Source organism: Argentina anserina, chromosome 7 (genome assembly GCF_933775445.1).
Source record: "Argentina anserina chromosome 7, drPotAnse1.1, whole genome shotgun sequence".
NCBI lineage: Eukaryota > Viridiplantae > Streptophyta > Magnoliopsida > Rosales > Rosaceae > Argentina > Argentina anserina.
This window is the reverse complement of record NC_065878.1, coordinates 13691794-13718109: the sequence shown is the minus strand read 5'-3', so window position 1 is coordinate 13718109 and position 26316 is coordinate 13691794. Positions and strand designations below refer to the sequence as shown.

Sequence of the window (26316 nt, the reverse complement as noted above, 5' to 3'; positions counted from 1 at the left end):
ATTGTGGAGTCAAGATGTCTCTATCTTTCCCCGAACTAAATCGGCTCATCATATTGATGTTGAAATATGTGAAGCTGGGGAGCAGTCTCGAGTCAGATTCACCGGTGTTTATGGTTGGGCTATACGGGAAGAGAGATGGCGAACATGGCAATTAGTTCGGCAGTTGGGATTGGAGCAGTGTGATCTCCCTTGGCTCATGGGAGGGGATTTTAATGAAATTATGTGTCAAGCCGACAAATTTGGGGGTCGACCGAGGGCTTTGGCGCCGATGCAGGCCTTTCGTGGGGCTATGGTTGAATGTGGTTTGTCATATATGGGTTTTAGGGGTAGTAGATTCACATGGTCCAATAAATTCACAAAAGAAAGGCTTGATCGATGCTTTCGTTCAATCCCTTGGAGAAACAAGCTTCCAGGTATTCAATGTCTCACCTTGCTCCCAATGATTCGGACCATTGTCCCATCTTGATTCAGGTCCAAGATCTCCAGGTGAGAGGTAGAGTGGTTAGAAGATTCAGGTTCGAGGAGATGTGGCATGAGGATGAACGTTGCACTGGTATTATTCAACGTCACTGGGCAAGGACAACTACGGGTAACATGCTCCAGCAACTTGGCCAAAATATTGGTGAGATGGGGAAGGACCTGATGCGGTGGCATCAGTCAGAATTTGATAAAATAAAGGTTGAACTCAAAACTATTGGGGAGCAACTAGAAAACATTATGAGTCTTCCATATTGTCCTCAACAGTATGAGGAACAGCGAGCATTGCATGTTCGTCAAAGTCAACTTTTGACACAGTAGGAAAAATATTGGCGGCAAAGGTCAAGGGCCATTTGGTTGAAGGATGGGGATAGAAATTCTGAGTTCTTCCACTGAAAAGCTTCAAATCGTAGGAGTCGCAACTTGATTACTTGTTTGATAGACGGAAAAATGGAGTTCTGCGATCGGACCTTCGGGAACTTCAGAGTTTAGTATATGATTATTACACTAATGTTTTCCACTGTAAGGGTACTGATGAGGAAGCAGTTTTTGAGGTGTTTCGAGCTACTCCCATGAAGGTCTCGTCACAAATGAACTCTGATCTTTTACTCCCGTATTCGGATGAGGAAATCAAGTTTGCACTATTTCAAATGCACCCTTCCAAAAGTTCGGGGCCTGATGGTATGTCACCCTTCTTTTATCAGAAATACTGGTATATTGTGGGTTCTGATATTTGTTGTGCTATTCGGAATTTCCTTGACAAAGGTGAGGTGTGGGGGGATACTAATTTCACCCACATTTTCCTTATTCCAAAAATTAAAAAGCCCACTAAAGCTGTTCACTACAGGCCTATTGCTTTATGTAATGTTTTATACAGAATTATTTCAAAGTGCATTGCAAACAGGCTAAAGAAGCGGCTTCTGGACATCATTACGCATGTGCAAAGTGCCTATGTTCCTGAGAGGCTTATATCTGATAACACCCTGATTGCTACAGAGGTAGCTCATTTTATGCATACTTTGAAGTCTCAAGTGGAAGGCTTCTTTTCTTTGAAATTGGACATCTCCAAAGCTTAGGACCGATTGGAATGGTCGTTCTTACAAGCTATGCTTCTTAAGCTGGGTTTTAGTGCACAATGGGTGAATATGGTAATGAGTTGTGTGTGTTCAGTCACTTATGCAATGTTGGTAAATGGTGAGGCTACGGGCATCATTACTCCAACTAGAGGTATTCGCGAGGGTGATCCACTCTCTCCATACTTATTTATTTTGTGTACAGAAGGTTTATCAGCTCTGCTCTCCCAAGCCATCTCGTCAGGAACCCTTCAAGGACTACATATGTGTCCTACTGCTCCTATTTTGCAGAACTTATTCTTTGCGGATGATAGTCTCTTGTTTGGTTCGGCTACGATTTTGGAATGTCAAATGATCCGTAGTTTCTTAACTGTCTATGAGCACGCCTCTGGTCAAAAGGTTAACTATTTTAAGAGCATTGTTGTTTTTAGTCGAAATATTCCTGAGCCACTTCAAGCAGTCCTAGCAGATACATTACAGGTGAAGGTAGTGGAGGAACACGATTTATATTTGGGCCTTCTTTTGCGTGTTGGCAGGTCAAAAGTTGATAAGTTCCAGTATTTGCAGGAGAGAATTTCCAAAAACTAATTAATTTGAAGGCTAAAATTCTCAGTTGTGCGGGTAAGACAATTCTTATAAAAGAGGTAGCCCAAACTATGCATGTTTATACTATGAATTGTTATCTTCTGCCGAAAACTCTTTGTGATGATATCCATAAACTGTGTGCCTTCTTTTTTTTGGGGCGACTCAGAGGTTAAAAAGAGGATTCATTGGCGTAGCTAGGAAGGACTTTGTCTTACAAAAGCAGAGGGTGGTATGGGCTTCAAGAATCTGTATGCTTACAATTTGGCTATGCTTGCTAAGCAAGGATGGAGATTTATTCATAATCCTCATTCGTTGGTTGCTCGATTGTATAAAGCTCGGTACTATCCAGATTCTGAGTTTCTTGCGGTGCAATTGGGTGATACCCCTTCCTACTCTTGGCGCAGTATCATGGCTGGTCAACCTCTTTTGCAGGATGGTGTCAAGTGGAGGATTGGCAATGGAAACAATATTAACATTTGGGATGATGACTGGATTCCGAATTGCCCTAGGAATATTAGTCGCAGGCCGGTTGTTCCCCTGGTGAGCAAAGTGGTTGATCTTATTACTCCTTCAAGGACTTGGAATACTTCAATCATTGAAGCTTGTATTCCATCTCCTATGCAACCATATATTCTAAGGGCCTAGAGAAACGAGGTAACTTTTCTGTGAAATCTGCGTACTGGGTGGCTAGGGAACATGTGATGGGTGATTTCCTAGCTTCTACATCTTCTGGTAATACCTATCACAGTCTTTGGACTAGCATCTGGAAAGCTAAAGTACCGGGCAAGGTCCAGATTTGTGTTTGGCGTGCTTGCCAAAATCTCTTTCCCACTAAAGAACGTCTCTTAACTAAAGGGTATGAGGGAGTTACCAACTGCTTGTTATGTAACCATTAGATGGAGAGTTTGGTCCATATCTTCTGTAAGTGCCCTGTAGCCAAAGATTTTTTTTCTAAGCTCTCCTTTGATATTCATAGTACTCTCCTCCCTAATTTGGATTTTAAGGAGTGGTTACTTGAACAGTCGATGCAACATCCAAAGATCTTTGATAGAATTTTGATGGGAATTTGGACTTTATGAAAAAACAGAAATTCTATGTTGTGGGATAATGTTACCAAATCAGCCACTGATATCTTTCTAGGGGCTACAACCTGGTTAGAGGAATTTCAAAGGGCTCAAAACACGGCTGGTACGCAGGTTCAGAAGCAAGCTAAGGCTCATTGGCAGCCGGTTCCAAACACACTAAAACTCAATGTTGATGGAGCTTTTCTTTCTGATGAGCGGTTTGGTGGTATTGGGGGAATTTTGAGGGATGATGCTGGTTCATTCCAACAGGCTTTTAGCCGTCGCCTTCCTCATGTGAACTCAGCTAAGCATGTTGAGTTAATGGCCATTAGGGAGGCGATTGATTTTATTCATGCAAGAGGATTGTCAAATGTCTGCATTGAAACTGATTGTCTTGCTATTGTCCAAGATATACATGGGGGTATAGGAAACTTAAGTCTTCTGGACAATATTGTTGACGACATTCGGATGGAGCTACGTCATATGCCGCAAGTCAAGGTCATGTTTGCTCCTCGTACGTGTAATGCTATTGCGCATAGACTTGATGCAATGGCTTTTGATTCTGATATTCAGGAAGTATGGTCTAGTCCTCCGGATTGTATTCTGGATGTCCTTTGGAAAGATTGTAACCTTATTACTTAAGGTTTTTTGTTTTAATAAAGCGGTATTCTGTTTTCAAAAAAAAAAATTTACCCAAATTATCTTATTTCATTTTTTGTTATCAAACAAAAATCTCAAATACTACAATGGGTATGTTTTGTAAGTCGAAAACACGACCTCCCAGTGTTCGACTTCCCAACTTCCCAACACAGGGAGGACTAATGCTTCCAGACCAAATGATATTGAGCTCTCATTTCATTTTTCTTACGATTTCCTAAAACTATCATCGTTTCATCTTGATATTGCAAGTGTTCAACTGGTTTATAGTATTGACTTTTAGCTTATGTTCTTTCTGTATACATAATCTGTTAAACCACAACTAACTTTGCTTGGCAACGTAGCTTATTCAATTTATACACGGTTGTTTCTCATCAGGTCTAGACTCAAGCTAGCACTACCGATGAAGAAGAAAACCTCAGTAATGTGTAAGGAACTCCCTTCTCCATAGAGTAATTACGATTCGTTCAACGGGATCGGTAGTTCGGTACCAAGGATTTTGGTGCCCGTCAACATTAGTAAAAGCCACAAATCCCACACTCTTTCCGGAGGCATTTCCAAGCCAGGGAGTCAGGGACTTCGACATCGTTGTCTCGAAAACCGGCACCAGATGGTTGAAAGCCTTGACGTTTGCTATTGCGAATCGACACCATTTTGAAGTAAAGGTTCACCCTTGCTCACATCCAACTCTCATAGTCCCGGCATTTCTCAAACAAGATCAAGCCACAATATCAAACTCCATTGTCCCTCGATGAGGCCTATAATTTGATACGTTTTCCAGAGGAATCGCTTGGTTTGGTCCTTTTTGGGATCACATGTTGAGGTACTGGAAAGAGAGCTTCTTTTTTTTTTGGTCGAAAAGCATTTCATTAGAGGCAAAAGGCCCAGAGCAGTACAAAGAAGCAAGAAAGACAAACAGACTGAAAGTAAAAAATAAAGGAACAAAATCCCAGCACCCAAAAGCTGAGTCAGAGAGGAAAATGAAGCTCAAGGGGGGCCAGGGAGGCCATCAGCTCTCAAAATTCCAGAAAGCGAAGTTGGGGGACACGAGTCCCAATCTAAAGAGCACAACTCCGACATTGCCATCTTCGCAGCAGCGTCTGCTAGATGGTTTGCATCCCGCGGAACCCAGTTCCACTCGATTTGATCAAAGAGATGGAGAAGAGATTGAACTTTCCTCACCATAGGTTGAATCTTCCAATTTGCAGATTGAACTTCTTCTGACATAGCAAGCATCACGTCACGGCAATCCCCTTCCACAATAACCTTCTTCAAACTTAAACTTGCAGCCAGATTAACCCCATTCACTACAACCTCAGCCTCTGCCTCCAATGCAGAATTAAAACTCCCCAAAGAACATCTCCCTGCAATTGAGGCACCGAGGTAATTTCTCACGCACGCTCCTATTCCCGAATGGGAAGAAGTAGCTTTCCAAGCTGCATCCACGTTGATTTTCACCATACTGGAAAGAGAGCTTGAAGAGACCTCAGAACGTGTTATTCTTGAAATACGAGGACATTAAGGACTGAAGGAGGATGTTGTATTGTGGTTAAAGACATTGCCAAGCTCTGTTCTTATGAGACCTGGAGATCAACCAAACTGGTATGGCGGTCAATAAGGTTGAAAATAAACACCTGTTCAGAAAAGCCGAGTTGGGAGATTGGGTTAATTATTTTACCCCTAAGTTGGAGGAGAGAATGTATAAACTGATAGAAGAAAAGTTTGGTAGTTCAGGCTTGACATTCTAAGTGATTCCCGAGCTTGCAGACCCTGTCCAAACTAGTTGCCCTCAATGAAGCTCTCTGGTAATTTCACTATTCCTTTGATCCTGTACTGGAATTTAAGATTTCAACTAATAAATGGGCGGCTTCCTTACAAGCCTCTTGTTACAAATGTAAACTTATGCCGTTAATAGTATCAGCTGCAAATAAGCACATCTAATTTTATTTTTCAGTCTATAAATGGAATAATGAAGATTATGCAGAGTAACAAGAGTAAAAAGGAAGATTAATTAACAAAGACTTGAAACAGACTATGCCTAATTTAGGACGTGAAAATTGGCCTCAAACTAAACAAGCAGATCAAATGATAGGAATCTTTAAGATTTTAACTATGGTAACCTTTACGAGACTTCAGGGTTTTGGGGTAATGGCTAGGAAGCTTCAGGGTAAATTGATAGAGTTTAGAAGTAGGAGTATGAATGACCTTTAACAAGTCATAGGCGACTACCTCATCTGTTAAATAAGAGAGAGAGGGCCATCCAAGAATCACCAATAGTTACTACTGAATAAACAACATTAGGATATTATAGCAGATACAGTTGAGCAGCAGTGAAGATGGACCAGAGAAAGCCTGGAGTGATGGTCTTTCCCTGGTTTGATCAGCACACTAAAGAGTGAAGATGAACCTGGCCAATGTATTTCACACGACTGTACTTCCATCTCCATAGATAGGCTTCAAGAAGTCGAACTTGCACATAGGGCAAGTCGTTCTCTTGCGTAACCATTTATCTATGCAGGCGCAGTGAAAACGATGATTGCAAGGCTGTTGGCGCAGTTCTTCTCCATTCTGGTAGACTTCCAGGCAGATGCAGCAGTCCTGGAAGTAATTAAAAAATTCATGTCAGAAAAGCTGTGCTTACTAGTTCATAAAATTCTTTCTCATGGATGGACGGCAAATTCTGTTAAATTTAGTGGCATGAATTATATACCATAAATGAGTAACAGATATAGGCTTTAGAGAAAGGCAAAGGAAACTTACTGAATGATCCTGGGAAACAACATGCTCATTTGGTGCAAAACTAGCATTACAATTGGTTTTGGATCCTCCTGATAATTCTTGGTACTGACCATTAGCTATCTCAAAATCATCAATCCTGTGGAATTTGAACTTAGGTAAGCTATCAATTTCTTGCTCTGTAGCCCCATCCTGTTTTCATGCACAGGTAAAATAATCAGCCAACTCTGATATATAATTGCAATTGCAGTTTATGATTGGTACATGATGAGCACATTCAATGAAGAAAACCCCAAAATATCTTGTTGTCATTGGCGAATAACCTAAAAATATACAACTGAAGCAATTATGTATGCAACATATGCCATCGTCTCTCTGCGAATATAGAATATAAAGGAGACTGTTTCTGTTTCCCTGTTTCTTCTTTATTCATTAAATCAGAACCAACTATCCACATTTCCAAAGCAAAACGCACCAAAAATCTTATACTTAGGAAGTAAAAGAATAATATATATCCCATACAAAGTCTTATAGGGAACAGAATTGCAGTTTTACTTAAAGAAAAATTCGCTCAGCTTGAGAAGCATTGATCCTTTTTTACAAATTTAAAAGCACAAATATTGCGAAAAGAGGATCTCCTTCAAATTTTACAGGAAACAAATGAAAATGTAAATACAGAAATAACTTTTTAAGGGACGTAAGGCTATACAATGAGAAGTAGGAAAAACAATAAGTACTACAGGTGCATTGAAACAAATCTAAGTAAGCTGGCAAAAGTCTGTACATATCACACAGTTTGTAGATTACGACCAGCATAATATTAGCTTGTTGTCGCCACATTATGAAGTATGATCATGTGCTATTAAGAAATTGCCAAAATCTGATATTAATATGCATAACTCAGTATAAGAGAGATTGATTTGCTTGCCTATTACTCAATATACTATTTCAAGTGCACCACATACGTTATGTGGATATATAGAGCCCCATTTGACTTCAATATCAGGCGAATATCAAGAGGACAGATTACACAAGGTTCTTTACTTTCTGCACAACAATACTAAACATAGCATACATTTCTCACTGTTGTCTACCTTATTCGTCAACGCAGGTAAGATTGCAAGTATGCACGGAAGACAACAGCAGACTGAGAGACAATAAAGACATGTGGCAGCAACACATATAATGAAGTTCATGATATCGCACAGTAGAAATGCAACACAAAGCCTGCAAGAGAGACTCCACACTAAAGAAAATCATCCAGAACACATCACTTCACGTGAAAATATGTTCAAGCCTAACCCGAATAGACGAGGTGCATCTCTTAAAGCTCCGCCACCAACCACCCAGTAGAATCCAGCAAGCCACAAAACCACTGAAGCCACGGAATTTGCCGTATTCACACTCTTAGCAAGATCTCTGCATTAAGAAAGAAGGATTCTTAGGTATTTACATTGCACAGATGCATCCACAACAAAATCTCATCAATACCAACAGTAATTTCAACTTCATCTTCATCAAAACTTTAATTATAAACAAGAAACCAATTTAAGTATCAATCTTTAATGTCATCATAAAATTCATTACAAATATGAAACTAAGTATCAGTAAATATATCTTGCATGCAACATCTAAATGAAGATTCAAACTTCATATAACAGATATGATGATCAAAACGTAAAGAAGAAACTTTACTTTATATGCTCCACAATCCGGGTCTGCTCACTCTCATTATCTTCACCTTCACTCCCAGAAGTCCAACCCTCCGAGCCAAAACCCAACTCATCTCTCTTTCCCACAATCACACACCCAATATGAACCGCAGATATCACCACATACCCAGTCGCCCATAACCTCAACGGCACCGGCCGCTTCTCTGCCGTGCTCAGCCCCAGCATTGTGACACCAACCACCACAAACAACAGATTCCACAGCAGGTCCAGAACTATAGACAACTTCGACGACGAGCTGCTGTGGCCAACCCTCAGCTCCTCCCCGGATGACTCCGCAACCGGCAGGTCATCCAGCCTCATTACACGGCGCAGGAGCCAGCCGGCGCCCGCCGCATGAGGCGCCGGTTGCGGAGGAGCTCGTAGGCGGCGATCGAGTATTCCATCCTCGGCGTGGGGTCCAGTGCCATTCTGGCGTCCCACGCCGCCTGCATGGCTCAAACAAGAACTGGGTTCTGGTCTGTGGAGGACTAAGAGAACTGGGTTGTGGGTGGTTTTAGGAATCAGTGGCGGTATCGACGAGGAACATGAGTTGGGTTTGTTTCAATGGTGTTTGAGATTGAAGTGGTGAGATGGGTTTGAAGTGGGAGAGTTGAAGGCATTAAAGACTTAAAGTGAAGTGGGGGTTGGTGTGGGAAGAAGCTGAGATAGCTGATGAAGAACAAGAACAACAGATCAGAGAGGGGTTCTTCTGCGTTCGGCTTGGGATTGTCATGGAGTGTGTTGTGATGACGGTTTCGAAGGGATTAAAGAAGCTATTTGGGGTCAAATGTATCATACTGATTCTTTGATGAGATGGAGCTCTGTGGAATCAGGTAGTTGTGTCCTTCCGGATTTAAGATAGGGGGATTTTAGAAGAAAAGCTGGATACTTCTGTTTCTTTTGCACGAACTCACGGGAAACTTGCGTCTTGCCCTTCTAAGTGTTTGGCTTTTTACATGTTTCGTTTCTGATTTCAATTTTTATTTTAGCTTTTTCCTTCTTGTCATAGAAAGCTGTACAAGTTGTTAATGGAGTGTCTTTTGGGCAAGACTTGGTTGATGAGCCTAATCAAGTTTTTACCAAGTCTAAACATGCATTGTGTGTTTCCTCTGCCTATTCAATTTAAATTGAATAGACAATTCTTTTATTTTGCGCTGCAAAGACCATATGTTTAACGTTTTTTTTGTTACATTAGAATACACTAACGTCTATCAGATTTACAGTTGTAAGTGAAAAAAGAAAATAATTTCACGTTGATAGACTTGTAGTAGTAAGTGAAAAAACGACAATTTCACACTGCAAAGTTACTATGTGAATATTGAATATATGCTAGAAATAGGTCTGAATAACTTAATTGAATTTTGATGTTTTGTGCCGTTTAGTGATTGGAGCTGCAAATTAGTATATTCATTCTGATTAAATTTTATTGCATAGAGATGGTATATATGGTTCCCTAAATACCGCATCAAAACTTTTTTGTTTTGTTTTGTGCGTGTGATAGCTAATCGATTATTGTATTCACGAGAACGGTGTGAGTTACTATAATGCTATAATGACTTCTACTGTAATGTGTTGCTTTGTTTCTTGTGTAGAAGAATGTGTCTACATTTTTTTAATGAGTGAGAGCCAAAGAACTGAATATGTGTCACAAGACATATATGAAGTGCTATGGTTTATGAATTATATTTGCTTAGAGTTTAGTTTACAAGGATGTTTGCTTAGAGTACATGAAATTAAATGGTTTTCCTCATATGTATGGGAATCAGAGTGTGAAATGGTTTCCTTCCTCTACTGAAAAAAATTACAACAAACCAAAGTCAATGTCTTTGCCTCTTTGGCAAGCTGGAGCAGAAATAACTGGCTGATAGTTTTTCTTTTGTGGTTTGGCTGGAGTAGGACAACCGCCAATGCATTGTATCACTCTGGACAGCAGTAGCAATAGTTTTAACTGGTAATCTGCATTGGTGGACACATACTATCATTTTGTAAGTAAGAATGTGATGAAGTATTCTGGTTCCTTTGAAAATGGAACATGATGTGCTGTATATATGAAACGGCTGAAAATCTATGTCAAAAGATCTATGTGAAATGGATATGCTGTAAATATGTATAATGGATGCGTGTAATCTATGTGTACTGCAATCTCTATGAAATCTGGTATAAACTTATAATCTATGTTCTGTTTTTGTACTGACTATAGTCTTTGCAATCTGCAATCTCTCTGTAGCGGTGGTTTACTACAAACAAAAACTTGTTGTAAATATATTATTAGTGAACATTCTTGTAATTAGTCGTTTAGAAATATTATTGTAATTTGTACCCTAACCTCATCTCTATATAAGAAAGGGTTCTCTACTTAATAATATATATTTGATTCTATGTGTCAATTCTCTCTTCTCTCACTCTCTTTTCTTTCATTTATAACAAAAATGACTGTTTTGAAATACATGTAAATTTTTCTCTTAGATGTTTCATGCAAATATAGAATCTCATAATAACTTCTGAAATTGAAGAGAGCTTTATTGATGCACCCTCCTTTCATAGTAGTGCAAAATCCGCACACCTGTTACTGCCTAGTCTAGAGCTATTTACCAATAAGGCTTGCATAAATCAGATGGCTAACTACAATATTAGATTCACAGGGGCAAAATCCCAATGCCACCAATCTGCTCATTACCGCAGAACAATGCATTCTTGTGTCCGGGACATCATAGCATCATTGGAGCTTCTGTAAATTTCATTAACTTCTTCATAAGAACGAGGCTTCACATCTGCATCCTCAAGTAAATTTGGTTTCCCATTACCACCACAACAAGCAATGGCTCCAAATATAAGAGCATTCACCTCTTTGAACCTCTCTTCCGAAAGAGAGACCTCAGCAAGGAGCTTCTGAGCATTTTCATCAGATGCCTCATCATAGTCTTTCTTCCTCTTTAACACCATATGTCCACTAATTTCCCACACAGCTGGATTCACCTGAGTATCCAGAAGCTCCGCCCTGACCCCCCCCCCCCCCCCCCCCCCCAAGTGCTTGTTTCTCGGCATAACACTGTGGCAAGAGAAAGATTCGCTTTCCTGAGTCGGATATGAGGACATTGTAAGCAATGTTGTTCTCTTGAAGGCAAATGCAGGCATCCGAGACAGCGTACGACAATGCTTCCATAGTACTTCCATCCTCAAAAACTAGACCTCTGACAGGATAGCTCACAAGCTCAGAGATCTTCACCCCAACATCCAAACTGGTTATTTTCTTGGTAGGAGCCTTTTCGATGGGAAAGGTGAAGGCCAAGTAGTAAGCCTGAAAATGAAGGTGATTTATGGTAGCAAATGCACCCAAGCTGTTGTAACCTACTCGGAAGTAAGGACTTCCTGCTTCTTTAGCCATGTGAAGTGCCAACAAGAAGTTTTCACGATCAATTCTTTGTGGCAAAGACTCAAGAATCCGAGGAATCAACAACACATGCCCATATTCAATTGGACTGACATTGATGGCAACAACGCTTGCAGATTTTGCAACATCAATAGGAGCAGCAGGGTGAAACTGCACTTCACCATCTTCACTCGCTTCAAACTGGAACAGAACCTCTTCTTGGCCAACTTTGGTGAAGTTGAACTTGTTTCCATCGAAAGGTTGGAGGACCTTGTCGACTCGAAACTCGGTTGGTCTCTTCTTGAGGTGGCGACCCTCATTCAGCTGGGCAATGAAGCCAAACTGGCCTGGGATCACCTTGGTTTCGCAGGCAGTGACATCGTATCGAAACAGGCCTTTCTTCATACGATTCTCCCACTCTCCAAGAACTAATGAGTCAAGAAACGATATAGGAGCGTCTTGCTTCTCCTCACCAGGTGAACGGTTTTGCTTCTTGAAAGCATAAAATGGAAGTTTCGCTCCGGTAATGCAACATTTGTTGAAGCAGTTGCGGCCACAACCCCCAACTCGACGCCCCTCATCCGCCTCATCTTCTTGGTAATTCGATACCATAGTAGGAAATTTCTTGATCTTCAGCATCATTCTCTCTTTTCTTTGCTCTTATTTTTTTGTTTCTTGAGGTTTTCTTTGTTATTAGTTTCTTAAATGGATTTTATAGCAGAAGTAGAACGTAGCTTGTATCTCATGCTTTCTCTTTTCCGATCAAGACGTGGCATTCTTTTCCATGTGTGATAAGGACTTCTTTTCCTATTTGTGATCGGTATGACGAATCTCTCTCTATATAGACAATTTCACTGCTTCATCTCATAGTAGATATCTCTTCTCTTTATTTTTACCATGACGAGAACCAAGTCTCATTCACTGAATTACTGGAGAAAGTTTGCATAGAGACCGAATAGTTGCACGATTATTTTCTGTTCAGTCTTTAAGCAATGATGAAGAATCAGGTGATAGTTGTTGCAGGAGTGGATACGATAGCAATGGCTGTGAAGGAGTACTTGAGGCTGATATTAATAAAGAGAGCAATGCAAGTGCTGAGGCGGCTCGGGTTTTGACTAGTGAGGCTTCTCAAAAAATTGATGAAGAGGTCTTGAAGATCAAGGAAGCTCTCCAAAACAGTGATAAGGAAAAGGCTACTGAGGCTTCAATCTCTGAGTCTTTAACTAGACTAAAGATGATGACAATGACTGTGGAGACTCTCAAGGCAACAACAATTGGTAAGCAGATTCGTGATCTTGCTCGATCACCTGTTGATGGGTGGAAAGTCATGGTCGATGAATATTTGGAAGCCCAAGATTCTAAAAAGTCCTCTCGAGATGTTCTTGGCAAACAAATTCAGAATGAACCAGTCATCAAGAAACAAGAAGTTGAAGTTGTCAGGCCAAATAAGGCCTCAAGCAACACTGAAGATGCAGTCTTTAACTGATGAAGTTGCAGTGCAAGCGAAAATCGAAGCCACAAAGAGGGCAGGTTGGCTTCCACACCACTAATCAACATGGAAAGACTCCTTATTCAGCACAAGGGCGGATATCTCATAAGTTACTCAGATTAAAGAAACAGAATCGTTTAATCGGGCAAGTAAAGTAGTGAATGAAACCCTAACTCTGAAATCTTCAGGATTTGCCTATTTAGATTTTGAAGCAGATACAATCGATCTGCACCTGCATCCACAATCAATGGCTGCCTGCATCAAACACGACATTGTTCAATCACATAAATGGTTTGGTTTAGATAGCTTTGCTCAATCACACCAATGCTTTGGTTTAGATAGTTTATGAGCGCTGTACGAAGCATATATATTTTTACATAGGCAAATATATCCAGATTCGAATTATATCTTTGTAAAGCTCTCTTTCCATGGAACTTCCATGAGCAACTAAAGCAAGTTATGATTCAAATAAACATTTATAAGCCCATATGCTTCTTAAGCATGCCGGAAATCAAGACAACTTCATCTGATCGATGCGCGCTTGTCAAATTGTACTCCAAAAAATTGTTACAAATCTATAAGCTACAAGAACGGTGCTTCAGTTTTTCCTTACTGATGCTTAGAGTGATAATTCAAATGGGCAAATCAACTCGTGTACTTCAATTCCTTTGTAACAGTGGAACAGTATACAGTGAGAACCTAATAAATCTAAGTGATCACATTAGGTTAGTTTCCACAATACCCATAAAACTATATGACGAGGGTGAGATATATGAAACAACTCATCTTTCACAGTCAAGGTGTACATTGGTACAATGTAAAACAGAAGTGTTAGAATCTTGTTGCCAAGCAGCCCCACTGCCTCAGAAAAACTCCTCTATCTGTCTCAGCAGACATCCAACCAGGAACTTACCGCCACTACCCCTGTCGTAATTTGCAAAATGGTGAAGGCAGCACGGCTCGAGCATCCAAGCAATCAAAAATGCATTTACATCATGGAGATATGTGACACCCCTAGGTTCAGCCACTAATTTCTAGCATGCTCGGGGATGAGACGATGTCGGAGTTCAGTGGATGCACCGGCCAGTTCTGTAGAGTATTTGACATCAAGATTAAGACTTGAAAACCTTGAAATCAATAATGCCAGAGGAAGAATCCAATAGCTTACCTTGAGCTGTGAAATCGAACAGAGGAGGTACTGCCCGTCCATTGGGCAAGCTTACATTTGGGTCTCTCAAATCATCAAAGAAAGGGTGCGCACAAGCCTCTAACTGAAACAAGAAACAATTTTAGAATTTAACTTTGAACAAAATGCTCATAACAATCAGTCAGAATAAATCACTGGAATGAACATTCCATTTCTCATTTTAAATTGAATGCCTACAACCATCTGATTGCATATAACTTACGTGTAAAAGCAACTAACCAATTGATAGAATAGATGCTAACTCTGCAACATCACCATGTAAAGTGGTGAATCGCACTCTTAACATTCCTTCCAAAGGGTTGAATAAAAGGTACTAAAATCTATAATATCTTAACTGAGATAGGAAAGACTAATCTTATACCATGGCAACTACATCGAAAAATAATTAAAAAGCAATTTATATACTTACAGCAGTACAACGCAGATTTGGTGAATACTGGAGCAGCCTTGATACAAGATCCACAGCTTCAGGGGGCATTTGCTTGTGGAATATCTGAAGGTAACAAGCAGCAGAATAAGATTCTCTGCTAAGAACATTTGGTAAAAAGCTGATCATGGATACCTCTTAATTGAAATACTGGGTATACCTTATGCCAGGGGTGAGCTTTAATTTGAGGAAACTTGAACTCTGTGTAGTTTGGATTCATGCACTTTATTTCTTCTCTGGTTGGTGTTCCAAGAATCTAGGATCATTCCAGAATAAACAAACTTAGAAAGCAAAATAGCAAAGCTATCACCTGAACTAGAAATAAGATGACCATGCATCCCATACTTTTATGATTTCCACCAGCTGATCAACACCACTCTCCCCAGGAAACAGAGGCTGCAATAAAGCAATACCCAGCAGATATGAGAAATAGTCGAGCGTAACAAAAAATGAAAACAAAGAAGAAATATATCCGGGATTTGAAAACAAAAAAGCATATTCCCCATGTAACAATATAGAAATTACAGCCCCACCACGTCAACATGCAAAAGTAGCAGTTAAGCTTTTTCTTTTCTTTTTTTTCTGAATCTACACAACTTGGATATACACATAACTTCAAATATATACTCACCTGCCCAAGGAGGAGCTCGGCAAATACACATCCAACCGACCACATATCAATTGCAGTTGTATATTCCGTAGCCCCAAATATGAGTTCTGGAGCTCTATAATATCGTGAGCAAATATACGATATGTTTGCTTCACCTGGTACCTGAAATCAGAAGGAAAAAAAATACATGAGTCATCTTTCAGGTGCTTGGGATTAGTTATAACTGATTCACTAAGCTTTAGCATATGTCTAGATATCATTGGTCCCTTCAAATTCACATGATAAAAGACATACCAGCATCTTTGCGCTCCCAAAATCACATATTTTAAGCTGATGAGTGTGGGGATTGACCTGCAATATGCAACAGAACCTCAATATCTGTATAAAGACTTCAGGTACAATCTCAAAACAACTGAATCAGATACATGGACAAGAATACTAAGGCTATAATGCATTCTCAATTCAAATAACTCTGCCAAACTTGGTGTTAAGTCAACCACCAGCGCGCAGAGTGTGGGTATCTATCCCTTTTTCTACGTAGGAAGTCTTGGTTTTGACTCCAAATCAAAAGTTAACTTGTTTGTTTGTTTTTCTGATTGGAAGGGGTTCGCTTTAACTTAATAGTGTCAAGTGTAACTACATTTATGTATTTCATCAGACTGTGAATGTGAATGTGAAAGTGAAATCTAATTGGTGGTTCGTATGTATGGGCATTATTATCAAAATTATCTCACCAGCAAATTCTGTGGCTTAATATCACGATGACACACACCAACAACATGGTGCAAGTAATTCAATGCCCGACAAATCTACAGGAGAGAAAACATATAAGTTAAAACCCAGAATAGGCATAAGAATAACCTCCTTACCAACTATTATAAGTTAAACTAAATCCAAAATCACCTGGTATGTGTACAACTGCACATAAATAATGGGAACATGTTGGTTCATCCTGACATAATGTTTTGACACCCTGTAAACAGTCTCCGATATATACTCAAGGACAAGGTTAAGGTAAAGCTCCTCCTTTTCAGTAGTTGAAAAGAAACAATGCTTCAATTGAACAACATTAGAGTGGTCCAGTAAGCGCATGATCTGAAGTTCTCTATTTTTATATCTTTTATCCTGCAGCACCTTTTTAATTGCAACTGCATCACCTGTTTCCAGGCACTTGGCCTGCAAAAAAAAAATTACAGTAAGAAAGAAAATAGATTGAATCTAAAACGTTGGTCAAACAGAACAAGCAAAACCTATGTCAAACACGTATAACTAATCCCAAGTACCTGAAAGACGACTCCAAACGAACCAGTGCCAACTACGCGCTCTGCCATGTAAGAGATTGTCTGTAACCAAAACAAAAGTATAACATTTTGATTACAAGCTCTCAAATAAGATATAGCATCTAACAATCACATCTAGATGAAGCAAAGATTCAAGAGACAAACGATCACAGGGAGAGAAGTTAAATTCCATTTTGTTTAATACAAAGCTCAAATAATATTAAGGTAGAGAATAAAATACAAGGGACTTGGTATATTGTCCTCTAATGTGACAAGCTTTGAACATAATATGAAGGAAAGCATCGGCTACAAATCAACAGTTCTCTAATCAAATATATAACAGTTTAAAGATCAATCTGTAGACTCTGAGAAACCCAAGCCAGAAAGATACCCAAACATGTACTCTATCCTACTAAAGAAACATCTTGTATACTAGCCAAAATTATTTAACATTAAAACTTGCAGTATTTCATTAAGTTTTATACACATGACAAATACAAAGCCACTGAACCATAGACATGACGTCACCTGTTTAGGTTGTCCATTTTGACCGCCTACTGTCGTTGCAATGATATGACCGGTTTCCGTTCCATTACCACATACAAAAGTTTCTTCCATATCCTGTTAAGGGAAATTCAGAATTGTTAATTTGGTGACCAATCCAGATTTGGCTGTTGAAAACTCTGCCTCGGACTTAAATAGCAGCATAATTAATACCTACGTATGATTACATGAAGAGAAGAAAAATGGAAAATAATAAGAACCTAGTAAAGAAATTACCTTTACATCATGGGTGTGGGCATCTCTGATTTTCATTTGATGCATATCGTTTGGAAGCTGATCAGCAGTAGATTTTTCTTCTTTGGCCTCTATCTTAGCTCCAAAAGAAGCACTGGATGTGCTAGCAGCTGATTCCATCGACGTTGATCTTGTATTCTGGTCAGTAACCTTCTTTTCAGTTTGTTGATCAAACTTTGATCTCTTTGAGCTGGAATCGCCACCCTGAAAAAAGAAAAAAAAATACTATAAGTGATCGACATTCTGAATAAAATTAAAAGCCGCATCCAAAATATCCAAAATCATGACAGAAAAAAAAACTCCCATATCATCTCACAGCTATTATCATATCTTAACATCCACAATTTGGAGAGTAAGAGGGTCCTACAGATTGCACCATTAACATAAAACGAATGAGACACAACATTGTCAAGTTCACATACTCAAACGCAACCTGTCAAATTCCGATGTTTAACTAAAGTGCACACAGATTGAACCGCCAAAGAAGCTCAAAAAGACAGAATGTGATTAAAAATACAAAAAAACAAGCCAAATGATCCTCATAAATCCTTTATAAATCGACAAAAACTCGCAATCTTTTTCAAATTCACACACCTAAAAGAGCAACTCATGCATAATCATAATCATATAATCCAAAAATCAATCCACAAAATCCATTCATAAGCCAAATATTACAAACAACGCAACCTCCACACATCTCCAAGCTAGAAATTCCAAGCTCTGGGCTCATACACTTGTATAAACTAGTAATCAAACACTTACAAAGCTCTAAACGCCTGAAAAAACATCAGAAATCGAAACTCACCGGCGGGTCGGACGAAACAGAGCTCCGGCCGGACGCAATGCTCTTAAGCCGACGCATCATATTCATCTTCGTTTACTTCTTCTTCTTCTACAATCTTCAAACCCTAAATAACCTTCCTCACACAAACAATAAGAAGAGAGAGAAATGCACAGGCCTTCCTCTCTCTCCTTCCTCCTCCTCCTCCTCTCTTCCTTTGATTTCAAATCACCAGATGAAACACACCTCAAACAAAATCAAAGGAAGAAGAAAGAAGAAAGAAGAAAACCAAAACAAACACAGAGCCTCTCTCTCTCTCTCTCTCTCCTCTTAAGAGTTTTCCTGATTTCGTTTTCTCTCTCTCTCTCTCTCTCTCTCTCTCTCTACAAATTTGTCCTCCTCTGTTTTTTTAGCTGGTTTTCTTCTTTTCTCCGGTCAAACTTTGGACCGTAGACCGAAACAAAAAAAAACGCTCATTCCAGCCTTGCGCTATTTCTTTATTACACACCGCCAGTCAAACAAGCACGATCAACCGTCGATTGGGTGTGATCAAACATCGGACGGTGCGTGATTGGGTATTGTGACCTTGAGAGGGACCGGCGCTGGATTACGAACGGAATATTCGGGGGGTCTTTTTGACCGGTCAATTGGACGGTTTGTTTTTGCGGTCAAGTTCTTAGGGCTTTTATGTTTGAAGTTACTTAGGGGACTTATTAAACAAATGCTGGCTAAGAATAATGATTTAGTGCCCTTGAGAATCGGTCGCTGACTCGAAGATGATTAGCTGTTAAAGCTCGTGAAATTTGCCTAAATTAGTAAGTTAGGACATTAATTTGAGTTGCGGCGATCTTTTGTCCAGTGACGTAAATTGTACATGAGATCGAGCGTGTAATGGAGTTGAGTGGTGGAATGTTGAGGAGGTGCAGGTGCGATTTTTTTTGTAGCTTTCTTGGTAGCCAGGTTCTGAGGGGGAGGGAGCACTGCGAATGTGTGTAGCAATGATGGCTATGTGAGGGGGCTGTGTGGGTGTGATGATGGCAGTGCTTTTTGGTCATTGTAAAAAAAAAAGTGCATTTTCATTTGTTTATGGCATGAGTGTTGATGAAGTTGTGATGGATTCAAGGGGGTTAACTCGATTTTCTCCTAAACCCTAAAAGACATTTGATTTGTGCCCTAGTTTCATATTCCACTAGCGAGGGATATAGGGAAAGGTTCAATTCGAAGTTATTTGAGACTTGGGGTTTTGAAGAGACAGGTTTGAATCGTCCCAATTTAACAGAAAATAGATGAAACAAGCGGAAGTTAAATGATAAATTTAAAAAACTCTAAACCCTCCCTCCTTCCCCAAAGCACCGTATAGCAGCAACCCTGCCATAGTCCTCATGTCCGGTGGTGCTCCGCGCCAGTGAGGCTTGCTTCGTCGTCGCCATGAGGCCGCGGGACAAGTGTTGTTAATTTGGAGTCATTTGATTTTACGAACATGTGATGCCCAAGGGTTTGAGTGTTGGATTCGACTTTGTCTTGATTTGCTGTTCTTCGAGTTGTGCGGTAGTGGGATTGGTTTTGGGTGTTGCACTAGAAGGTGCTCTGTCTCTTGCCAATGACTGAGGTGTTTGTCTCTTCATCGGGATAATGGTGTTGCTCTTGGGTGCAAGATCTCCCTTTGTGGAGTGATTTTGTTGCTCTTTGACTCTCTTCTTCCTTTTTAGATGGGGAGGCATGCATCTTCTTTGCTAGAATGAGTGACATCTTCTTGAAGGTCAGCAATGTGGACCAATGCGGTGATGGTATGGTGCTCGGTGAAGTGGAGATAGAGACGGCTTAATCAACTTTTGGGCTTAGGATTTTACTTTTATTTGGACCTTGTGGACTTCATGTATTAAACTAGCCTCTAGTTTATTTATTTTTTCTAATGCTCCTCTCTTCGGGTGAGTGTAGTGTAGCGGATCTCGACAAATTTTTTTTTTTTTAGATTTATTGCCTAGTTGGTTAGTGTCTGCTTAGAGGTAGTTTTGTCACTCTTATGCATGTTCATTATGATCATTAAGGAGCCTTGAGCTCGAATTGGCTTTTATGTCTAATGAATTTGTTTCATAGTTTCAAAAAAAATAAAGCAGAAGTTAATTGATCGTTTGTTTTACTTTACCACTTCCTATAACTTCAACTTGAGAGGTTTAGAATTAGATTCATCTACTATCAATTTGAGAATTCCATGCTTGAATTGTCCCAAAAGCTACTTAACAAAGTTAGCAAACATGGGCCCAGTTTGGGACAGTTGTGCTGTGAGTAAAATGACTTTTGAATAAGCTGTGAGCAAAATGACTTTTGAAGCAGTTGTGAGATGAAACAGTTAAGGTGTTTGATAAACTGTTTTCCGAAAGTGTTGTTGAAATGCATAATTACTATATAAGATATGAATGCTAAATTATAATGTAACTTTCAAGTTTCCAACTATTATACATTCAAAAACTATTTCTCTTGGCATATTATTGAAAAAAAAAATATCTTGGTTAATTTATCTCTTTATATAGTTAATTTTATTTTATATCAATTGTTAAAGATAATTATTTTATTTATTCATTATGCTCTTATCTCCCTTTTGTCGAGATCAATCCCCCATGTTAAAAATGAAATTGCAGATTCAAAAAAGGGGAGAGATATGCCGAAGAAGATGGAGGTTGGACCAATAAATTAATGGATGGGTGTGGTTTGAATTATAGGTGAATGCATGAGTCAATTTAAAGTTTCAAATAACTATCAAATTTTTAGGTTCAATGTAATTTTTAAATAAGACAAGAAGAAAATAGGTAGTCAAAGAAGTTCATTTAATCAATCTCCCTGTTTTTCATCCGTTCCACAAAGCTGTTTCCAAAAGCTACCCTATAGCAGCTTTTGATTTCCTGCTGTTGGCAACAACGCTTCTGCCCAAAAGCCAAAATCTTGAATTTACCAAATATCCCCATTGAATGCGAAAAACGCTTTTGGTCTAAAAGCCGGGTCTAAAAGCTACCCCAAACTGGCCCATGGAGTCGAACACTAAAATATAGACAATGGTTGCATGGAGTTGAACACTAAATAATATCAAAATCGCATGTTGAAAATCAACGTTTATATTTTTTTCGTTTCACGTACGTACTTTACGTTCGTTTGATAATAGCATATCAAATAAGTTTCGATGCTTTTGTAAACATCCGAAATGTAATTGAGGTATTAAAAATGGGTATTGTTTGTGCCTTTGTGGTACTCCAATGACCTGAACAATGCATAATGCTTGGAAAGATAGTATACATTTGAAATTTAATTGAAGAGAGAATAAATCAGAAAATTTAATATATTTAGATGAAGTCAGCTTTCGCGAGAAATGCCATTATTCCACATAATGACATCAATTTCTTTTTTATAAAAGGGCCCTTTATAAAATTTATTCATACATCAAGCCTAGCGCTACATCAATTTGAACTTCATTTTCCCAGCTATGTCTATCTACCATAGAAGATTACAACAGTTGGCACTTGACAATTGACATAGCTTAAACATCACTTATTTGATTTTGCCGGGTCTTGAGCATCGAAAATTTTTGTTGGACATTCTGGTCTGTTTACTTATTTATACATCCGAGCAGATTTCTAGGCCCAACATATAAACTGCTCTGTAACTAACTATTAGCCCAATGACATTACCAAAAAAATAAAATTAGCCCAATGAGGAAAATACACTCTTCTATGGAAGCAAGAGTTTCATGTCCAAACCGGGAATACAACTAGACACACTAATACTTGCACCCAGCGTTCCAGCCAGAGTAGTAACAAGAAAACTCGACCTTCTGAACCACCAAAGGGGCATGATGGTGTAACGCCTAGTGCTACTACAATATGGGATCACTTCGGTACGACGAGAAGCCGCTGAAACAGGCAAGTCATCGATTCATCGGAGTTTTTGTCCGAAATCGCACAATGCAACCAGGGGCGGAGGCAGTATAGGACGAGTATAGGCATGTGCCTACACTCAAATTTAGTTTTGGTTCACTTTGATTCAATTGTGCCTCACATTGAGATTATTTTTTTTTTTTTACAGTTTTACTTGTGAAATGTAACCAACCCTATCGGGCTATGAAGCTTCCCTTGTACCTATTTATTATTAAAAGATGGACAAAACCTAAGATCATTTATTCACTTTCCCAAGAGTCTTCAAATCCTCAATATTCTATCAAAGCTTCTGTGTTTGTTCCTCTTTCTCGTACTTGCAAAAATTCAATATGAGATCAACAAGACTTTTGTCTCCGTATGTGTTCTATTAATGTCTAGACAAATTTTAGTTGGATCATAAGGTTAGTCGGTTAGATACTTCTTCTATTCTTCTTACTATCCTTTATTGCTTTCATGCTTCTCTATTTTGTAATTTTTCAATCTTGAGAGAATTTTTCAAGTTGATTTCATGATTTGTGAATCTCATATGTATTTTTCTAATATTCTGATTATTTAATCATTCTAAGACAGTTGTGAACTTTATAAAACAGTGTACATTGAGAAAAATGTGTTCAATGTCATTGACAATGAAGCTATAATTTAACAATTTAAAAACATGACACTTTGTCGATGACAACTATAGGTTACTTAACTACTATTGTTTCTGTTTTTAGTTATCTTTTGCGTTTGAAATAATTTTTGTATGGTACATGGATATATATGAACTCCTTGGAATGTATTGTATTGAATTGAATTGGAGCACTTTCAATGATGGAAAATCTATATAGTGTATGTACTTATTTCTCAAAAAATATTTGTGTGAACAAAAAAAAGTGCCCTCACTCAATTTTTTTTTCTCCCTCCGCCACTGAATGCTGCATCTGAAGTTTGATCAGGACCTGGTTTGCACTTTCTCCAAATTGGACGAGTGACTTTACGCAACTTGAAGCTTCTCCCTCTTTTGAATTTGGTAATGCATAAGAAGAGGGTGGTCTTTTAATTAAATGAGAAACTCGTAGATTAAATTAGGGCCTATTTATGCCTGGCAATGGCCCTACTTATCAATTCTTTTTTTTTTTTTTCAATGAACTTATCAATTCAATAATTCACCAAAATGTGCTTAAGTTACAACTTACAAGCCAATCCAAGCTCTATTCCTCACTTTTCTCCTATTGATCTCATCATGTAACTAACCCACGTACCGACCTCTCAATTTCTCAATCAAAGCTATAGGAGAGGTAAAAAGACTTTTCTTGTATCTATATGCAAACCAACCAACGCATTTGAGTGCTATTAGCATTTTAACATATGGACAGACGTATTAATAATTTGTATTTTTTCTATATAGAAGTACGTTAAAAATCGCATATTATCTGTTTTGGTTATATTTATAAGATTACTGTTAACGCAATGATTACCAGATGGGTGGCTGATCACACGGTTAGCTATTAGTGAGTTTTAGTTTGACACAAGAAGTATAGTGGTTCACCTCCCTCTCTTGGGGTAGGCTACGTCCACTTGAATCCACTAGTATAAGCAAATAGCCTTGAGTTATACAAGTAGTGATCCCCCTTCTAAGTGGGATGAGGGGTCCCTTTTATAAGTGAGGGAACCCCTCTCATTTACATATTCTTCAATGTGGGACAAGTGCCCCTCTAGGCTTACTATGGAGTCATCTTGATGAGGTCGGAAAGGTGACTTCCCGGTGGTGTCTTGGTGAGTTCCGACTATCATTGGAAAGCTTGTATGACGAGGTACGCTATGAATATCATGGTTGAGCCACATAGTGACTTGTAGATCCGCCTAGAGAGTAATGCTTATGCTCGGTAGCATGCCATACTAGCTCTGTGATAGTAGGGGTGCCAACATGTCCCCCCGTGGTCCCTAAGTAAGACGAACTTCTTGCTTGGGGAATTTATCAATCAACATGTCACCGAGCATAAGTGTCCGGGCGGTGGCATACCCCTACCAGTCCCCGAACTCCTTAAGCAAGAAGTAAACCTGCAAAACAAAGATAAAAGCATATGTGCACGAAGTATGTCTGTTGTCATGGATATCATAACAATGTGCGGGCGCGATGTGTGTTTGACACATGATGATGCGTGTGTATGTATGGTCCCGAATATGATATAGTACGCGAGTGTGCGTAAGTCCCCGAAACCCCTAGTCGACGAGGCGGTTTCGAGTGATATGGCCTATGTGTGCGGTGTGCTTAGGCGAAGTAGTCTTGCGTGATGGCGCTTTGGACTAATATGGCCGCTACGGGTGAGTGTGGCTTTTATATGCCAATATGGCCTTTGAAGGCTAGTGAGACCTCTATAGGCTGCTGCGTCCTATATTGCAGTGTGCATAGGACGACGTTGAGCCACTGCGGGCGTAATGTGTCCATCTTAGCGCAGAGTTTTGCGCGTAGGACGTCTGAGCGCTGACATAGAGCGTTGTGCATCCATCTTAGCGTAGTGACCTACGTGTAGGACGTCTTTTGGACGTTGAATTAGAGCGTGGTGCGTCAATCATAGCGTAATAGGCTACGCGTATGACGTCTTTTTGGCGTTGAATTAGAGCGTGGTGCATCAATCATAGCGTAATAGGCTACGCGTATGACATCTTTTTGGCGTTGACATTTGAGCGTGGTGCGTCAATTATAGCGTAATAGGCTACGCGTATGACGTCTTTTTGGCGTTGACATTTAAGCGTAAAGCTACTATCGTAGCGTAGTGAGCTGTACGCGTAGGATGTCGATCCCTCATGGGTGTAGTGCGTCCTCTGAGCGCAGTGTGCTTTGCGCGTAGGACGGCTTGAGCCCTCTTAGGCGTAGTGCGCGTATTTACGAGGCTTGAGCCCTCTTGGGCGTAGTGCGCGTATTTACGCGGCTTGAGTCCTCTTGGGCGTAGTGCATCCATCGTAGCGTAGATAAGCGTTACGCGTAGGACGTCTTTGAGCCCTCTTGGGTGTAGTGCGCGTATTTACGCGGCTTGAGCCCTCTTGGGCGTAGTGCACGTATTTACGCGGCTTGAGCCCTCTTAGGCGTAATGCATCCATCATAGCGTAGATAAGCGTTACGCGTAGGACGTCTTGAGCCATCTTGGGCGTAGTGCATCCATCATAGCGTAGATAAGCGTTACGCGTAGGACGTCTTGAGCCCTCTTGGGCGTAGTGCGCGTATTTACGCGGCTTGAGCCCTCTTGGGCGTAGTGCACGTATTTACGCGGCTTGAGCCCTCTTGGGCGTAGTGCATCCATCATAGCATAGATAAGCGTTACGAGTAGGACGTCTTGAACCCTCTTGGGCGTAGTGCGCGTATTTACGCGGCTTGAGCCCTCTTGGGTGTAGTGCACGTATTTACGCGGCTTGAGCCCTCTTGGGCGTAGTGCATCCATCATAGCATAGATAAGCGTTACGCGTAGGACGTCTTGAGCCCTCTTGGGCGTAGTGCGCGTATTTACGCGGCTTGAGCCTTCTTGGGCGTAGTGCATCCATCGTAGCGTAGATAAGCGTTACGCGTAGGACGTCTTGAGCCCTTTTGGGCGTAGTACATCCATCATAGCGTAGATAAGCGTTACGCGTAGGACGTCTTGAGCCCTTTTGGGCGTAATGCGCGTATTTACGCGGCTTGAGCCCTCTTGGGCGTAGTGCACGTATTTACGCGGCTTGAGCCCTTTTGGGCGTAGTGCATCCATCATAGCATAGATAAGCGTTACGCGTAGGACGTCTTGAGCCCTCTTGGGCGTAGTGCGCGTATTTACGCGGCTTGAGCCTTCTTACGCGTAGTGCATCCATCGTAGCGTAGATAAGCGTTACGCGTAGGACGTCTTGAGCCCTCTTGGGCGTAGTCTCTCACTTTTTAGTGTGGAAAGAATTTCTGATTCTGTGATGTCTGAGTGTTGTGTGATGAAACAGTCTGCATAAGGAATTTAATTGTTCTCCTGAACAATGGTTAGAAAAATTCCTAGTTTCATTAGCACAATCAAGTTGGACATTCAAGTGTGTGCGTCACACATTCTCTAAGCATATAAGATATGACTAAGTACCATTGCTAGCTAACTCTACAAAGTGTTGTAGGCAATGCGTGAAAACCATCTGGG

General features: G+C 40.0%; 2 protein-coding genes and 2 pseudogenes across 2 annotated transcripts; all 4 read right to left on the bottom strand.

The window, feature by feature from the left end:
* Nucleotides 1-4792: 4792 nt before the first annotated feature.
* On the bottom strand, nucleotides 4793-5553 carry LOC126802057 (uncharacterized). The gene is made up of 2 exons (XM_050529586.1): nucleotides 5535-5553; nucleotides 4793-5455 (listed from the first exon to the last, which is right to left on the bottom strand). Exon 2 carries the CDS (start codon nucleotides 5315-5317, stop codon nucleotides 4844-4846), a length of 474 nt encoding a protein of 157 aa, XP_050385543.1. The 5' UTR covers nucleotides 5318-5455; nucleotides 5535-5553; the 3' UTR covers nucleotides 4793-4843.
* Nucleotides 5554-6122: 569 nt separating this feature from the next.
* LOC126802056 (E3 ubiquitin-protein ligase At4g11680-like) lies at nucleotides 6123-9213 on the bottom strand (annotated as a pseudogene).
* Nucleotides 9214-10977: 1764 nt separating this feature from the next.
* Nucleotides 10978-12316, bottom strand: LOC126801491 (GDP-L-galactose phosphorylase 2-like; annotated as a pseudogene).
* Nucleotides 12317-13661: 1345 nt separating this feature from the next.
* On the bottom strand, nucleotides 13662-18612 carry LOC126801490 (shaggy-related protein kinase theta). The gene is made up of 13 exons (XM_050528853.1): nucleotides 18291-18612; nucleotides 17468-17689; nucleotides 17216-17308; nucleotides 16691-16750; nucleotides 16311-16583; nucleotides 16142-16216; nucleotides 15702-15758; nucleotides 15429-15569; nucleotides 15143-15193; nucleotides 14958-15053; nucleotides 14780-14863; nucleotides 14332-14434; nucleotides 13662-14252 (listed from the first exon to the last, which is right to left on the bottom strand). Exons 1-13 carry the CDS (start codon nucleotides 18354-18356, stop codon nucleotides 14191-14193), a joined length of 1383 nt encoding a protein of 460 aa, XP_050384810.1. The 5' UTR covers nucleotides 18357-18612; the 3' UTR covers nucleotides 13662-14190.
* Nucleotides 18613-26316: the final 7704 nt, after the last annotated feature.

Bases quoted from the DNA above. Each gene is read 5' to 3' on its own strand.
- LOC126802057 (XM_050529586.1), bottom strand. From the start codon at position 5,317: ATGGTGAAAATCAACGTGGATGCAGCTTGGAAAGCTACTTCTTCCCAT.
- LOC126801490 (XM_050528853.1), bottom strand. From the start codon at position 18,356: ATGAATATGATGCGTCGGCTTAAGAGCATTGCGTCCGGCCGGAGCTCT. The intron at 15,194-15,428 runs GTGAGTATATAT...GCTTTATTGCAG, and splicing joins CCGAGCTCCTCCTTGGGCAG to CCTCTGTTTCCTGGGGAGAG. The intron at 14,864-14,957 runs GTATACCCAGTA...TGTTACCTTCAG, and splicing joins AAGCTCACCCCTGGCATAAG to ATATTCCACAAGCAAATGCC.